The sequence below is a fragment of the Kogia breviceps genome, chromosome 2 (genome assembly GCF_026419965.1).
Source record: "Kogia breviceps isolate mKogBre1 chromosome 2, mKogBre1 haplotype 1, whole genome shotgun sequence".
NCBI lineage: Eukaryota > Metazoa > Chordata > Mammalia > Artiodactyla > Physeteridae > Kogia > Kogia breviceps.
The window spans coordinates 101,343,262-101,361,910 of NC_081311.1; the positions used below are offsets into that span (position 1 = coordinate 101,343,262).

Genomic DNA, 18,649 nt, shown 5'->3' on the forward strand with positions numbered 1-18,649 from the left:
GCTCTGGACACGCAGGCTCAGAGGCCATGGCTCACGGGCCCAGCCGCTCCGCGGCATGTGGGATCCTCCCGGACTGGGGCACGAACCCGTGTCCCATGCATCGGCAGGCGGACTCCCAACCACTGCGCCACCAGGGAAGCCCTCCTTTTAATCTTGCCTGCCATGAATCTTAGAGCTAAATTAAATGCTCACTCTCAGAAAGCATGCTGGGCTGTGTAAGTATGATTACTTGCCACATTCCCCTTTCATGGTCTTTATTTTCCGTTTTTATTTTAACAGTCTTACCATAAAACTACCTTTTCTTGTAAGTCACTTCACACCCTTTGAAAAGGTAGGCTATTATATTATTCTAAAAAGTAAACTCATCCCATGAACAATACTCAAAGTATGCCTACATGACATCTCAGATATCATCATGTACAAAAGTAACTTGTCAACCCAGGAAAAGAAGGAGAAAATTATGACTATAAAAGTTTTAAATTTAATGCAATTATTTGGATTATAGAATTTATTTACATGAGCATTTAGATACTGACCATGTCCAAGGGTGGCATGCTATAGACAAGTTCTGTAATACTGAGAATTTTACAAAGACTTAGATTATAGTAACAGGATTGTTTGAATAAGCCCAACTAGAAACATCTTACAAACCAAAGTTTAAAATGTAAAAGGCCATCAGCAATGGTTTAGTGGGTCTACTTAAATTATCGTGTAATTATCTTCTCTGTTACATACGCTTTCTCCCCCCATCTTTTGTTGATTTACATTAGTTTTCTGGCTATAACTGGACTTGAACTTTCAATGTCAATGAAGCTTACTAAGAAAACTGATTATGTTGGGGCAAAACATCTTCACAAAGGCAGTATGTAAAACCACCCACTATTTGTTTTACAAATAACTGTCTTCTCTTTCAACCTAGAATGTAGCCTCAGCTCTTGTGCAACTCAAATCTGTCTGCGGTTGTCATTTGATTTATAGCAGATGACCTGGCATCATATGAAAGTAATTTATTGTGCCAGGTGCCTCATGCCCTGTAAATCAATAACTTGAGTACAGAGATATCTCAATTAGACAGTACAAGGGTAGCAAGATCTGCACCTTCCCTTCTTGTATCATTAAAATGGCAAGTATTACAAAATGGCACTTGTTTTAAAGTTGCTTCAGAGGGTGGGGAGGAGCTATTATTTCAAGTTTGGAGACATAAAGTGAGATTTGCCATCGAATAGAATGAAAAATTGAGCACAAGGTTGTATAAGTAATAGCCTGTGAGGGGTGGGACATGCATTTGTTAAAGTATTGATTGGTGCATTTCTACAGCACCTGTATTATCATGGGCTCCAAGAGTTGAACAGGGTATTAAATTATGACTGAAACCGAGGAGTCATCCATCCTTCCTACCCTGTTCTTCCAAGATGCCTTTAAACCAAAATTCCAGACATTCGTGGTATGAGCCTCCATGAGATAAATCCAAAGGCTCAACTTTGCTCTCTCCCTGCAACACACCTAAAAATTAAGCTGTCAGTATAAAAGCCTCATAATGAGGAAGCACAATTACCCATCACCAGTCATATCCAAATCCCAGTGGTAAATGAAAGATAAGAACCACCCAGTTTGCTGAAGAAAATTTTAGGGCAACTTCTCAAACTGGATTCTGCCTGGGTTAACCTCATGAGGGAGAAAAGAATCAAAAATTATTTTCCTGGTTTGCAAATGGTGAAGTGAAACATGAAAATAAAAGCAAACTGTTCCTCATAGGGTGCCCGTATCTGGTCCCAGGACTGTAACTGCACAAGTCTGTGTTTTTTCCATGAAAATGAAGAGATTTTAAATAATAGGTTGAATCTTTACCTGGCCCCATATATATATATATATATATATATATATATATATATATATATATGTATATATATATATATTTTTTTAATTATTTATTTTTGGCTGCGTTGGGTCTTCATTGCAGCGTGTGGGCTTTCTCTAGTTGCGAAGAGCAGGGGCTACTCTTCGCTGCGGTGCGTGGGCTCCTCATTGTGGTGGCTTCTCTTGTTGCGGAGCATGGGCTCTAGGCTCATGGGCTTCAGTAGTTGTGGCTCACAGGCTCTAGAGTGCAGGCTCAGTAGTTATGGCTGGCAGGCTCTAGAGCGCAGGCTCAGTAGTTGTGGCTCGCAGGCTCAGTAGCCGTGGTGCACGGGCTCAGTTGCTCCGCAGCATGTGGGATCTTTCTGGACCAGGGATTGAACCTGTGTCCCTACATTGGCAGGCAGATTCTTAACCCCTGTGTCACCAGGGAAGTCCTTGGCCCCCTATTAACTGTAATGGAAAGCTGAAAGATTCTTACTGTGCTGGAATTAAATCAAAGAAGAACTACTTTTCCAGAATACTTTCAAATTCAAGTTATGTCTTTTTAAAGGAAAGAAACTCATTGATTTTAGTTATTTTTTTGTTTTACAGGTTCTAAATATTTACTCTAAATAAGGAGTAAGAGCTTACTGGATGATTCACACTCTTTCTACCTGAAAATAGGATTATGAGGACCAGTAAAATTGCATTCTCCTGGCCGGCCTTTCACAGATCATGCCTATAGGCCACACAACCACCACATCTTACTGAAAGATACTCTGGAAAGCCATTAGGGAAGAAAAGACAACCAGCTTCAATAAAGCCAAGACTGAGGTGCAAGAGGAAAGTTCCAGAAAATTTGTCCAAATGCAATCGGATGGTTCGGCTAGAAGAGAAGGTCTAAATTGCTGGTCATTAGCTCCTCAAATGCAACACAAGCTTACACAATGGAAACTCAAGCAAAGGTGTAATTGGCGCAGGGAGAGCTGCACCTCCTGAAACAAGATGCTCTGCACAGAACAATACCTGGAGAACTGCTGCTGCAGGCCACGCATCTGAATTCTGTTCCGCTCGGACTCCAGGGTCACCTCCTGCAAGCGCTTCTCACTCTGAAGACGTAAGTGTCTCTCCTCTTCCAATTCATGTATCAGCTTCTCATGCTAGAAAAGGCACACAGGGGATGACTTTTAAGAAACTGTTTCTTAAATACTATAAGAAAATAATTAGTAGGCACTGTTGGTTACTAAGTGCTAACTTGGACTTCATATATTAATTAATTTCATCCTCATTACAACCTCATCAAGTACATTCTATTATTAATCTCTTATTATCTAGGAAACCAAGGATCAGAGACCTTGAAGTGATTTATCATTAAAAAAACAGCATGTAACAGATTTTCAATCCTGGCTGACTTGACTATAATGTATGAATGATTTCCACTAAACCAGGTGGCTTCTTATGCAGAGATGAAGATCCATGACTGAATAATACTAGCAGGTGAATAAGAATTCAAGTAATAATGAGTAAGTCCATTAGTGCCTGTTCAGGATTATTTCCTCTTTTCAATCTCTGGTAAATGCTTTAAAGAGAACACTACTGATTTTTATAGAAGGACCAGGAACTTCCATTTAATTATACCATGAAGCTGATGAGAATAAGGTTAAAGAATTAGTTTGTATTTGCTCAATTAGGTTTTCCCAGATAGAAATAAGTTAACCAACCCTCTTTATTTGTAATCCTAGAAAGCGAGCTCCTCACACATGGGCATCATAGATTAAAAGGGAGACTGGATGACCCAGAATAGATGGTTCATCAAAAACTCACTCCAGGAACTGGTAAAAAGCACACAAGCTCAGATCCTGACATTACAGACTGAGTCACGCTATGACTTTTTTCTTTTGGTTGTGCTGTTGTTACCACCTTTTTTTTTTTATAGCATGTCATGCTATTATGGTTATGGATGTTACTACATTAAGCACTATGTGTTAAGGATATATATTCCATGATGAAAATCAAAGACTCAATGCCTGATTATAAGGGACCTACATTCTTTTTTTTTTTTTAACATCTTTATTGGAGTATAACTGTTTTACAACAGTGTGTTAGTTTCTCCTTTACAACAAAGTGAATCAGTTATACATATACATATGTTCCCATATCTCCTCCCTCTTGCGTCACCCTCTCTCCCACCCTCCGTATCCCACCCCTCTAGGTGGTCACAAAGCACAGAGGTGATCTCCCTGTGCTATGCGGCAGCTTCCCACTAGCTATCTATTTTACGTTTGGTAGTGTATATATGTCCCTGCTACTCTCTCACTTCATCCCAGCTAACCCTTCCCCCTCCCCATATCCTCAAGTCCATGCTCTAGTAGGTCTGTGTTTTATTCCCGTCCTACCACTAATCTCTTCATGACATTTTTTCCCTTAGAGTCCATATATATGTGTTAGCATACGGTATTTGTTTTTCTCCTTCTGACTTACCTCACTCTGTATGACAGACTCTAGGTCCATCCACCTCACTACAAATAACTCAGTTTCATTTCTTCTTATGGCTGAGTAATATTCCATTGTATATATGTGCCACATCTTCTTTATCCATTCATTTGTCGATGGATACTTAGGTTGCTTCCATGTCCTGGCTATCATAAATAGAGCTGCAATGAACATGAACTGTTCTCCATAGTGGCTGTATCAATTTACATTCCCACCAGCAGTGCAAGAATGTTCCCTTTTCTCCATGCCCTCTCCAGCATTTATTGCTTCTAGAGTTTTTGATGATGGACAATCTGACCAGTGTGAGATGATATCTCATTGTAGTTTTGATTAGCATTTCTCTAATAATTAATGATGTTGAGCATTCTTTCATGTGTTTGTTGGCAATCTGTATATTTTCTTTGGAGAAATGTCTATTTAGTTCCTCGGCCCATTTTCGGGTTGGGTTGTTTGTTTTTTTGTTAATGAGCTGCATGAGTTGCTTATATATTTTGGATATTAATACTTTGTCAGTTGCTTCATTTGCAAATATTTTCTCCCATTCTGAGGGTTGTCTTTTGGTCTTGTTTATGGTATCCTTTGCTGTGCAAAAGCTTTTAAGTTTCATTAGGTCCCATTTGTTTTTTGTTTTTATTTCCATTTCTTTAGGAGGTGGGTCAAAAAGGATCTTGCTGTGATTTATGTCATAGAGTGTTCTGCCTATGTTTTCCTCTAAGAGTTTAATAGTGTCTGGCCTTACATGTAGGTCTTTAACCCACTTTGAGTTTATTTTTGTGTGTGGTGTTATGGAGTGTTCTAATTTCATACTTTTACATGTAGCTGTCCAGTTTTCCCAGCACCACTTATTGAAGAGGCTGTTTTTTCTCCACTGTATATCCTTCCCTCCTTTATCAAAGATAAGGTGACCATATGTGTGTGGGCTTATCTCTGGGCTTTCTATCCTGTTCCATTGATCTATATTTCTGTTTCTGTGCCAGTACCATACTGTCTTGATTACTGTAGCCTTGTAGTAGAGTCTGAAGTCAGGGAGCCTGATTCCTCCAGCTCCATTTTTCGTTCTCAAGATTGCTTTGGCTATTCAGGGTCTTTTGTATTTCCATATAAATTGTGAAATTTTTTGTTCTAGTTCTGTGAAAAATGCCAGTGGTAGTTTGATAGGGATTGCATTGAATCTGTAGATGGCTTTGGGTAGGAGAGTCATTTTCACAATGTTGATTCTTCCAATCCAAGAATATGGTATATCTCTCCATCTATTTTGTATCATCCTTCATTTCTTTCATGAGTGTCTTATAGTCTTCTGCATACAGGTCTTTTGTCTCCTTAGGTAGGTTTATTCCTAGATATTTTATTCTTTTTGTTGCAGTGGTAAATGGGAGTGTTTTTTTAATTTCACTTTCAGATTTTTCATCACTAGTGTATAAGAATGCCAGAGATTTCTGTGCATTAATTTTGTATCCTGCTACTTTACCAATGAATTCATTGATTAGCTCTAGTAGTTTTCTGGTAGCATCCTTAGTATCCTCTATGTATAGTATCATGTCATCTGCAAACAGTGACAGCTTTACTTCTTCTTTTCCGATTTGGATTCCTTTTATTTCTCTTTTTTCTCTAATTGCTGTGGCTAGAACTTCTAAAACTAGGTTGAATAAGAGTGGTGAGAGTGGGCAACCTTGTCTTGTTCCTGATCTTAGTGGAAATGGTTTCAGTTTTTCACCATTGAGAACGATGCTGGCTGTGGGTTTGTCATATATGGCCTTTATTATGTTGAGGAAAGTTCCCTGTATGCCTACTTTCAGCAGGGTTTTTATCATAAATGAGTGTTGAATTTTGTCCAAAGCTTTCTCTGCATCTATTGAGATGATCATATGGTTTTTCTCCTTCAGTTTGTTGATATGGTGTATCACGTTGATTGATTTGCGTATATTGAAGAATCCTTGCATTCCTGGAATAAACCCCACTTGATCATGGTGTATGATCCCTTTACTGTGCTGTTGGATTCTGTTTGCTAGTATTTTGTTGAGGATTTTTGCATCTATGTTCATCAGTGCTACTGGCCTGTAGGTTTCTTTCTTTGTGACGTCTTTGCCTGGTTTTGGTATCAGGGTGATGGTGGACTCGTAGAATGAATTTGGGAGTGTTCCTCCCTCTGCTATCTTTTGGAAGAGTTTGAGAAGGATAGGTGTTAGCTCATCTCTAAATGTTTGATAGAATTCGCCTGTGAAGCCATCTGGTCCTGGGCTTTTATTTGCTGGAAGATTTTGAATCACAGTTTCAATTTCAGTGCTTGTGATTGGTCTGTTCATAGTTTCTATTTCTTCCTGGTTCAGTCTTGGCAGGTTGTGCATTTCTAAGAATTTGTCCATTTCTTCCAGGTTGTCCATTTTATTGGCATACAGTCGCTTGTAGTAATCTCTAATAATCTTTTGTATTTCTGCAGTGTCAGTTGTTACATCTCCTTTTTCGTTTCTAATTCTATTGATTTGAGTCTTCTCCCTTTTTTTCTTGATGAGTCTGGCTAATGGCTTATCAATTTTATTTATCTTCTCAAAGAACCAGCTTTTACTTTTATTGATCTTTGCTATTGTTTCCTTCATTTCTTTTTGATCTGATCTTTATGATTTCTTTCCTTCTGCTAAATTTGGGTTTTTTTTATTCTTCTTTCTCTAATTGCTTTAGGTGCAAATTTAGGTTGTTTATTCGAGATGTTTCCTGTTTCTTAAGGTATGATTGTATTGCTATAAACTTCCCTCTTAGAACTGCTTTTGCTGTATCCCATAGGTTTGGGGTCGTCGTGTCTCCATTGTCATTTGTTTCTAGGTATTTTTTGATTTCCTCTTTGATTTCTTCAGTGATCACTTCGTTATTAAGTAGTGTATTGTTTAGCCTCCATGTGTTTGTATTTTTTACAGATCTTTTCCTGTAATTGATATCTAGTCTCATAGTGTTGTGGTCAGAAAAGATACTTGATACGATTTCAATTTTCTTAAATTTACCAAGGCTAGATTAGGGACCTACATTCTTAAAGGAAGCATATACTTCAGTCTCCCAATAAATCAGACACTATGACTCTGTACCATGAATCACCCAGATGAAACGTGATCCACTGCATAACTCATGGAGAAAAAAATTCTCCTGAGGATCATGAATGAAACAGACCATTCCCGGAAATGAATCAAGGTCCTCTAAAAATACTTCATATCCTGTGCCTCTGTAACTTTGACCATGCTCTCCCTCCTGCTTAAAAACCCCTCTCTATTCAAAGCCTAGGGTTCCTTCCAGGCTCAGCTTACATATCAACCCTTTGACAGATATATGATTTGCAAATATTTTCTCCCACTCAGTTGGTTGCCTTTCCATTTTGTTGATAACTTCCTTTGCTGTGCATAAGCTTTTTAGTTTGATGTAGTCCCACTTGCGTATTTTTGCTTTTGGTAACAGATTCAAAAGATCATCACCAAGACTAATGTCAAATAGCTTACCATGTATGTTTACTTTCAGGAATTCTATGGTTTCAGGTCTTACATTCCATTGTCTTTAATCCACTTTGAGTTAATTTTTGTGTATGGTGTAAGATAGCAGTCTAGTTTCATTCTTTTGCACGTGGACCTCCATTTTCCCCAACACCATTTATTGAAGAGACTGTTTTTTCCCATTTTACAGTCTTAGGTCCTTTGTCATAAATTAATTGACCATATATGTGTGGCTATGTTTCTAGGCTCTCTATTCAGCTCCATTAATCTATGTGTCTCTTTTTATGCCAATACCATACTGTTTTGATTACCATAGCTTTACAATATAATTTGAGCATGATGCCTCCAGCTTTATTCTTCTTTCTCAAGATTGCTTTGGTTGTTCGGGGTCTTTGTGTTCCATACAAATTTTAGGATTGCTTGTTCTATTACTGTGAAAAATGCCATTAGAATTTTGATATGGATTACATTGAATCTGCAGATTACTTTTGGTACTATGGGCATTTTAATATTAATTCTTCCAATCCATGAGAACTGTAATATTTTTCCATTTACTTGTGTCTTCATTTTCATTCATTAATGTCCTGTAGTTTTCAACATATAGGTCTTTCAACTCATTGGTTAATTTTATTCTTAGGTATTTTATTCTCTTTGAAGCAAATGTAAATGGGATCATTCTTAATTTCTTAATTGTTAGAAATTATTCTTAATTCTCTTTCAGATAGTTTATTGTTAGTGTAGAGAATGCACCAGAATTCTGTATATTGATTTTGTATCCTGAGACTTCACTGAATTTATTAGTTTTAACAGGTTTTTTGTCAGAGTCTGTAGGGTTTTCTATATATAAAATCATGTCTTCCTCAAACAGTGACAGTTTTACTTTTTCCTTTATAATTTGATGCCTTTTATTTCTTTTTCTTGATTAATTGTTCTGGCTAAAACTTTCAATACTGTGTTAAATAAAAGTGGCAAGAGTGGACATTTTTGTGTTTTTCAGCTTTTCACTGTTGAGTATGATATTAGCTGTGCGTTTGTCATATATGATCTTTCTTATGTTGAGATATGCTCCGTCTGTGCCTACATTGTTGAGAGTATTTATTATAAATACATGTTAAATTTTGTCAAATGCTTTTTCTACATCTATTGAGATGATCATATGATTTTCATTCTTCAGTTTGTTAACATGGTGTATCATGTGGAGTGATTTGTAGGTGTTGAACTAAACTTGCATCTCTGGAATAAATCTCACTCGATCATGGCATATGATCCTTTTAGTGTATTGTTGAATTCAGTTTATTAACATTTTGTTGAGGATTATTGTGTCTGTGGTCATCAGAGTTATGGCCCTGTAATTTTCTTTTCTTGTGGTGTCCTTGTCTGGTTTTGGTATCAGGGTAATGCTGGCCTCTTAAAATGAGTTTGGAAGTGTTCCCTCCTCTTTTATTTATTTATATTTTTGAAGAGTTTGAAAAGGATTGGTATTACTTCTTCTTTAAATGTTTGGTAGGATGCACCAGTAAAGCTGTCTGGTCCTGAACTTTTGTTTGTTGGGAGGTTGTTGATTACTCATTTGATTTCTTCCTAGTAAGCAGTCTATTCAGATTTTCTATTTCTTCATGATTCAGTCCTGGAAGGTTGGATGTCTCTAGAATTTACCACTTTCTCCTAGGTTGTCTAATTTGTTGGCATATAACTGTTCACAGTTATCTCTAAGATCCTTTGTATCTCTGTGGTATGAGTTGTAACATCTCTTTCATTTCTGATTTTACTTATTTGAGCCCTCTTTTTTTTTTTTTTTTGGTGGGGGTGGGAGAGTCTAGCTAAAGGTTTGTCAATTTTGTTTAGTTTCACTGATATTTTCTACTGTCTTTTTAGTCTCCATTTCATCTATTTCCACTCTGATCTTTGTTACATCTTTCCTGCTAGTAACTTTAAGCTTAGTTGGTTCTTCTTTTTCTAGTTCCTTGAGGTATAAAGTTAGATTGTTTATTTGAGATTTTTTTCTTGAAGTAGACATGTTTCACATTTGTGTTATAGGGGTCCTTCTGGGACTCCTAAAACACACATATTATTCTGCTTGATGTTGTCCCATAAGTCCCTTAAGCTATCTTCCCTTTTACAAATTCCTTTTTTTTTTTTTTTCTGCTCTACTTGGATGAATTCCTTTGTCCTGTCTTCAAGATCACTGATGCTTTCTTCTACTTTATCTAGTCTGCTGATGAACGCATTTGGTGTATTTTTCATTTTAGTTATTGTAATCCTCAGCTCTGTTTGGTATTTTCTTATATTTTTCTACCTCTATGGATGTTCTTACTGTGTTCATCTATTCTTCTCCCAAATTTGGTGAGCATCTTATAACCATTACATTGAACTTTTTATCAGGTAAATTACTAATCTCCACTTCATTAAGGTTTTTTCTGAGGTCTTATCTTATTCTTTCATTTGGAACATATTGTTCTGTTTCTTCATTTTGCTTGACTCTGTGTTTGTTTCTGTGTATTAGGTGAAACACCTACCTTTCCCTGTCTTGAAGGAGTGATCACCAGATATAAAATCTGTGACATCAGACACATGTAAAAGTTCTCCTCCAAGAGCTGCTGGCACTCTGGAGCACAGTACAGAGAGTGAAGAGAACACCTGCCTTCCAAGGTCTTTGAAAAGGTTTACAGTCAGTCCTCTGATGTGTGCTTAATTAGAAGCCTGCATATCACATTGTAGTTATTCTGATAAGCTCATAGGCCTAGTTCACAGACAGACTGAGCTCCAAGGTCTGTTGCTGCTTCCTGTGTCCTCAAGGTGGTAGCTGTTTAAGAACACTTTCTCTGTTGGGTATAGTCCTGTGGGACCCATGAGTGTAAGCCCTGCTGGCTTTCAGAGCCAGGTGATATAGAGGTGTCCCCTGGTGGCTGCTGCAGAAATCAGGGCACCAGACAAGGATATGAGCTCCTTTCCGGGAAATGCCGGAAAGCTGGAGTGAGGGAGAGGGAGAACGTAAAGATTATGTCCACCAGCCTTCATTCCCTGAGAGCATTTCTGTGGGCCTCCCCTCCAGCCAAAGCTCCTGGACACACAAATGGGTTTCCTTCTCAGAAAGACTGGGGGTGTTTCAGTCTGCTATCTGTACAGTGTGCTGGGGGCAGTAGCCTGCCAAGAACGCTCTCTCCAATTGTTGCACTCCCATGAAACCAGGAAAGCAAGCCCCTTGGCCTTTAGAACCAGGTGTTCAAGGAGTGTCCCCTGGGCTGGGTTGCTACCACAAAACTGGGATCCAAGATGCAAAAACTAGGGCACCAGATGTGTGTGAAAACTCTCCTCTGGAGACACTGGCACCGGGGAGCTTAGCAGAGGGAGAGCACAATGATGGCACCCTCTGCGGACGGTGATGTAGGAAGATCCTGAACTCACCTCCTCGCACAGACACCCCAAATCTAGGCTACATCTTGGACCACCTCCTAACACTTATTTTAAAAGTACACATTTGTCACAGTGCAATAAAGGGACAGTTTGAGCATGATGAGAATCTCACATTTGCTTAGGCCCAATCTCAATCATGAGAAACATGAAGTGAACACAGAAAACTGCACCTGGCTGAAGCTAGTGTAGAAATACACAATCACACACATCACAAATAGATGGGCCGGTGACCTCAGTCCATCAGGGGTGTTATGAGCTGCCCCATCCACAGCGGAAGATACCACTTGCCCTCTGACTTTACCCAGCCTTCTTTCCATTGATTCACAATAACTCACAAGCTGCAGCCCTTCCCATGACGGCTCCCACAAGCAAACTGCATTCTTTTGCAAGGTAAAGTGCCATATTTATTGTATTATTTCTATATTTCTTAACCACTTAACATTGTAAAACTTAGCTTCCATTTATATTAGATGCCTATCTGTTTTTGTGTCACTCACAAAGTTTTCGAGTACTGTGTCCCTAGTTTCATTCTTCCCACAAGCCCTGTGCAGTGATTTTTAGGAACACATATGTCATATTACAGCAGAGCTATACATCATGGTGAAGAAAAAGAAAACTGAATCAAGAGTAGGATTCCAAAGCCCCTTCATTCTTTGGGCACAAACAAAGAATTGGACCTCAACAAAGAAGCAAACATAAAAGCAAAAGGAAAGGTATTTTAATTCCAAGTCTTTGTTCTATCAAATGATCGTGTCTATATCTCATAGCCTTCACAAAGACTTAAACTTCCTCAATTACTATTCTCTGATTAAACCTCCAGCAAAGGAGACTCCACAATTTCCTTGGGTAATCCATTTTATTTTTTTAAACTCCTCTCCTGCTAATTTTTCTAAGACTTGCTTAAATTGTTTCAAGTATCAAAAAGCCATTGCTCTCTGTATGTTCCCAGGAAATGGAGAAAAATCTATAGGTTCTATCATCATTTCCTAATTCAATCAAGAATTCTTCTTAGAAGAAGAGCTGCATACATACCCACATGGATTCATTCATTCACTCAGTAAGTTTTTACTGAACAGCTACTATGTGCAAGACACTGGACCAGAGAAAGAGACTGGCAATGAGACCAAAAGACGTGGTTCCTGACTGCAGTGGACTTACACACTAGTGGACATGGCAGGTGCTACATGAAGTATCACACAGATAAATATATCAATATAAACTGATGGATAATTAAGAGTTTGCTGAAAGGTGACAGCCAGAGGAACCGACTTTGTTCAGTGGGTTAGGGGAAGGCTTCTCTGAGCAATTAATACATAAACTGAGACCTCTGTGATGACTAGGAGTTACCTGGGGGAGAGAAGGGATCAGCGCTCTAGGCAGCATGAGTAGCAAATGGGAAGTCTTTAGTTACATAGGAAAAGAACAAAGAGAAGTGCAGTGTGCCTGGAGCCTGCTGAACAAGGGGAGGGGAGTGCCACATGATATAGCTAGAAGGAGCCGGGGATGAAGAAGGTCATATTAAGGATGTGAGATTATATTCTGAGCAGACCATTAACTCTTTACCAAGGTTTAACCAAGTAAGGGATAAGATCTGATGAAGATTGTGCAAAGATCACCTGACTACTGTGTGGAAAAAGAACTGAACTGAGAGGCTGAATTAACAACAGAATGGGAAGGTATTTACATAAGAGTGTGGTGAATGCTACCAGCTACTAGGTTAGACTGTACCATTTGCTAGTCAAGCAGGTTTGGACAAGCCACTTAACTTGAAACATAACTGCTTTTTTTTTTTTTTTAAGATGTTGTGGGTAAGAGTTTATTAATTAATTTATTTATTTTTGCTGTGTTGGGTCTTCGTTTCTGTGCGTGGGCTTCCTCTAGTTGCGGCAAGTGGGGGCCACTCTTCCTCGCGGTGCGCGGGCCTCTCACTATCGTGGCCTCTCTCGTTGCGGAGCACGGGCTCCAGACGTGCAGGCTCAGTAGTTGTGGCTCATGGGCCTAGTTGCTTGGTGGCATGTGGGATCCTCCCAGACCAGGGCTCGAACCCGTGTCCGCTGCACCGGCAGACAGATTCTCAACCACTGAGCCACCAGGGAAGCCCAGCATAACTGCTTTAAGCTAGTTTCTTCTGCATATTGGGGAGAGTAAAATCACCCAAGCCAATTTCATAGTATCATTGTGAGGAATGAGTAAAACATGTATAGAAAAGCACTGCGAAATCTTGAAAGTCCCATATCAAAATAAGATATGGCTAACTGGAATTATACAGCTTGTATCATTTGATAGAGTTACTTCTGATAAATTCTACAAGCATTTTAGTCTTTCACGATCACTACATATTAAATAAATATCGTAGTTACATATTTCTTTTAAAAATCTCAAAAATGTGCTTTTTAAGCAGATCAAACGTTAATACTGAGGGGAAGTACATTTTAAATTACATTTTAATGTAAGAACTGAGAGACCAGCTTAATCACATATGTCATCTAGAATGCATATAACCCTGTGGCTGGACTGCCCGAAAGACATAATTTTTCAACTCCATTACCTACTACAATCTTAAACAGATGGCTTGATCTGTGATGTGCCAAAATGTCAGGAGTTAATATCAAGATATTAACACGTGATTGCAAAGATAGAAAGCCAAGAAGTACCGCTATCCTAGGTCTAATTATATTTGGTGACCCTAGTTACATTCGTGGGTGATACTACTGGCAAATTTAGTAACAGAAGAGTCAAAGAATTTAAAAAAAGAAAGAGGAGTTTACTTGCTGTGAAAGTTCTAGTGCCACCATGCACGGTCATGTGTCAGGTGAAACGTGCACTACAGCAAGAGTGGTACCTCCCACCTATGCTCCAAGCATTCCGTGTAAGTCCTGCTTAATGAATGACATAAGGCATAAACTCATCTAGAGGTATTCTACACTGACATGATGCTTAAAGGTACAGGATACTCTATACTGGCTTGGCCAGAAAGTTCATTTGGGATTTCCCGTAACACCTTATGGAAAAACCTGAACAAACTTGTTGACTAACACAGTAGAAAGGTATTCACTATAAGTTTCGGTTTCAAAAGATTTCCTGAAATGTGTTCAAGTTATAATATTCTTGTTGAATAATATTTTATAATCAAAGAATCACAGGAAAAATATTAACTCTCTGGGCTTCCCTGGTGGCGCAGTGGTTGAGAGTCCGCCTGCCGATGCAGGGGTCACGGGTTTGTGCCCCGGTCCGGGAAGATCCCACATGCCACGGAGCGGCTGGGCCCGTGAGCGATGGCCGCTGAGCCTGCGCGTCCAGAGCCTGTGCTCCGCAACGGGAGAGGCCACAGCAGTGAGAGGCCCGCGTACTGCAAAAAAAAACAAACAAAAAAACAAAAGACCCAATCACCCAAAACTTCAAGATCTGATTAGATGTGCTTATTAACTGGTATGAAGACAGTCACAGATATTGCCATGTGTTCACCCATCAAAATACAATGTATACCGAAATATTTTAAGATTACCCAGACTCAGAATAACCATTCTGAGTCTCATGCTACCTACTGAGAATCTAAAATTGACAAGTGATTCTCTTCTTCAGAAGTCCATAAACCAAACACACATCAGTAACACAATTAAACTGCTATTTTTGTGAAAATTAATTTTTAATGGAAAAACTCTACATTAACCAATTTCTAACCAGCCACTATGAAAATGGGTCTAAATTAAGCTATAGTTATTACCTCTAATTGTAGCCTCATTTTTGCTCTTTACACAAACTGCAATATTTTTTCCCTGTAAGGCTTCCTGAATTCAATATCCCCATTAGTTATGAAGGATTCAGTTATCCTAGAGGCAGAGAAACAGATAAGGAACTTAAGAATTGATTTTTTTAAAGCCGGTACTGTTGGCTGTAACAGAAGAATCAGAATCAGATTTTGAGATGCTAGGATAGAAGTGGCCCTATATACATCTGCAGTGCTGATAACATCGCCCAAGAGAGACAAAGCTTTTATTCTAACAAACAAGCCAAAAAAAATATACAGAGCTTGGTTTAAAAATAATTGAGAGGAGGGAAGAAAGGGTGAGTGAGAAAAATAAAGGAAAGGGGGCGGGGGGAAATTTCAAGGGTAAAGAAGACAGATAGGCACTTAGGAGGATCTTAAAAATATCCTCAATGCTAGACAGGAGCTCTAAAAGGGAAGTGCTACAGGTGAATCACTCCATACGATTCTAATTTCTAAGGCAAAAATTATCTATATGTTTATTACTCATCAAAAAGATACAGATATGAATTTTATGGGAGGAGTATTTTCAGGGTGGGTTGTGCAGAAAAGCACAATAAAATGAAGGTTGGGTACATCAAGATTGATATGGATTATAAAGGCATGTGGGAACAAATCATAACAAATGATGGTATCCTGCAAAGTGAGCAAATTAAGTTGTCTTTTGCTTATAGTCAGCGATCTTTATGGCTTATCAAATAGGGCTACAAGTGAAGAATAAAGTGGTAATATGGCATTCACAATATAAAGTAATGCAGTTTTGATTTTATTATCATACGGCTAAAAAAAAAATGGGACAGAAAGCTATACATTGATCCACAGCCCACAGTTTTCATTACTTTAAAGTGTTGTGAATTTCACCACCATGATTCCTGTGAAAGCACCACAGGAGAGGCTACTAGTCTGGGTTATTATCATTTTGGTTCTCCCATTATTTTACTGTGCAACTTTGGGAAATACACTGACTGTCTGTGGATCTCTTTCTAAAATGTTAAGATCCCTTTCAACTCTCATATTCAGTGCTCACATAGGCATCCATGAAATTAGCCACAATCACAGTGATGGGGTTTAGGACAGATTACCCCTAAATATGGCACCTTGGCATATTGGATATCTTAAGCCGAAGGAGTTTGAGAAAACAGCAGAGGTTGCTCTGACCTTCCCCAACTCCTGCATGCGTCTTCCCCAAAACAGGTCATAAAACTCTCACATGAGAGATGTCCTCCTTATACTCAGGAAGAAGGAAGATATTCTTATCACCAGAGACAGAGAATTTGGGGCCAAGAAATCTATACAAACAAACCTTGTTAAACTAACCCTTATCTTACTAGTATTCTTCACCATTTACTACCGCTACAGTCCACACCCCTCTGTCTTGTCAATTCTTCACAAATAGATTATTATTTTTTTTAATCTAAAAGGTAGAAAAAGCTTCCTGCTCTGATCACCTCTTTGGGTCTTCATTTTCTTGTGAAGCCTCCTGTGGACACATAAAAATTCAATACAAGGTAAACAGAAGGTCCTACTGTATAGCACAGGGAACTGTATTCAATATCCTGTAATAAACCATAATGGAAAAGATTGTGTGTGTGTTTTTTTTGTTTGTTTTTTTTTTTTTGTGTGTGTGTGTGTGTGTGTGTGTGTGTGTGTATAACTGAATCACTTTCCTGTATGGGAGAAATTAAAACAACATTGTAAATCCACTATACTTCAATAAAATAAAATTTTTAAAAATCAACAAAATGTGTTTGTTTCTCTCCTGTTATTATGTCTTATATGATTTTAATTCTTAGGCCCAGCCAGAGACCAAAGAGAGTAGAGGAAAATTTCTCTTCTCCTACAACAACAAGGAAAACATAGATACTAATGGTACAAAGAGTATAATGAGATGAAACATAATATCTATAAGTCAGGGGGGTGTATATATGTTGGCGGTTAGTCCTAGTATGGATTTCATCCTATGTAAGGAAGAAGGTGACTGGCAGCCCTGTAGGGACAATGAGGTAGGTGAAGCTGTAGATTTAAGAGGCTGAGGCTGTGGTTTTCTTGGCTAGTGTAAAACAGGCCAGGCAATGTTAAAATGTAACACTGGGCATCACACAACTGGGAAAAAAGGTGATGAAATTTAGACCCCAGAGGCATTGGTTTCATTTGGTTCCCAAACAACTGCAGGTTTCAGTAGATCTGGAGGAGCATGGCAGAATCTAAATGTTTGAGCGAGATAATTCCTCCTCAGGGTGGACCCCAAAAATGAAAGACAACTGTAATAGGGCCCAGTTGGCAGAAGTGACTGCTCCCTTTTTTAATTATTATTTATTACTGTCATTCGTTAGCAATGGTTCCCTGAGTTGGAAAAGGCCCTCCTTAGGATATTCTAGCTCATTGACTTTCTGACTTCAACAAGCTTCTCAGAAACTCATATTCTTCCAAGTCTTTGAATATCTGATGATTATGGTGGGTGACCAAGGAAAGTAAGACATTGAGTAATGAAGTGAGTAGAAGCTTGGTTTCCACTGCCAACTGCCAAATTCAGGCACACTCTTTCCCTTACCCCAATCATTTCCTTGAGTTTATTCGATCAAAAGGCCCAAGTTTCAACTTTATTCAGAAAAAACTTCATTTACCCAACCACTGGGTCCTTTTATAATAGGTCAATGACTCCTCTTCTTTCTCTGGTCACAGATCTTTCTCTGTTGTCATGTTAATTGATCACAATTAACAGTAGCTATTAATTATTCTATCCCTCTGGGGGTTCTCAGAAGTCAATTTTATTAAGTTCCTTCCTACCTGATCGAAGTCTCAAGTGTTCTTTTCTGTTCTGTGGATACAGTATATTTCATACAAGGAAGGCGGAGAATTTCAGTTCTTTGGGGGATTTTTACTTCCAGCCCTGAACCAGTCCATGAGGCCCTAGATTTATTTATTCTCCATTTTACCCTCACTCTTTTCCTTACCTGCCTTTACCCCACAATGACCAGTGGAGAATGAATGGATTTCTTCAGCAGACTTAGTTTCCATTACAAATATTTATATTTGTATATAGTCACTATATTTCCCTCCTCACTCCTTATTGTGGAGGATTCCAAGATCTCTTATTCTCCCTTCTGCACTCCACTCTTGAACTTCAGCTGTACTGACTATAAAAGTTAATGGTTGCTCTGCCTTCTCCACCCTGATGTCTCTCTCACTTCACTGCCCACCTAATTTATGGTTTATCTCATACGTTGGTGTCCTTAATATAATTTTTAAAAAGCTAAGGTGAATATGTCATATGGTTTGCTAAGCGTTTCCTATATAATTATTATCTCCTGTCTCTTCAAAGAGCATCCTTTTCTTGAGGCAGAGATTGAGGCTTGCACTTGGTAATGAAACCCCGTAGAAGGTTAGCACATCACTGAGCATTCTAGAAGTGTCCAATACATTCTTGTTGAGTTAAACTGAATCCTACTGACCTCCCACTATTTCCGTTCCCTTAGTTGGCCACTAGTTCTAGGTTTGCAGAGTTTGTATCTGTGACAACTTTCAGTCTATGCTCTGAGGACAATGTAATGAGATTTTCTTTGGTTTAAAAACCCCAAAAATACATGTCACCCGGTTTGTCATTTTCTTTTCCCTTACCATTGCCTTTGCTTGGTCTGATTTTTTGCCCTCTCCTAACAGCCCATATATT

The 18,649-nt window shown here is 38.7% G+C and overlaps 1 protein-coding gene across 8 annotated transcripts in view; it reads right to left on the reverse strand.

Moving 5' to 3' along the window:
* NCKAP5 (NCK associated protein 5) overlaps nucleotides 1–18,649 on the reverse strand; it is a 1,012,185-nt gene that overhangs the window by 505,662 nt on the left and 487,874 nt on the right. For all 8 annotated transcript variants that reach the window (XM_067025888.1, XM_059055602.2, XM_059055601.2 and 5 more), the window contains one exon: nucleotides 2,863–2,996. In XM_067025888.1, coding sequence (XP_066881989.1) covers nucleotides 2,863–2,996 — 134 coding nt within the window. The remainder of the gene's footprint in view (nucleotides 1–2,862; nucleotides 2,997–18,649) is intronic.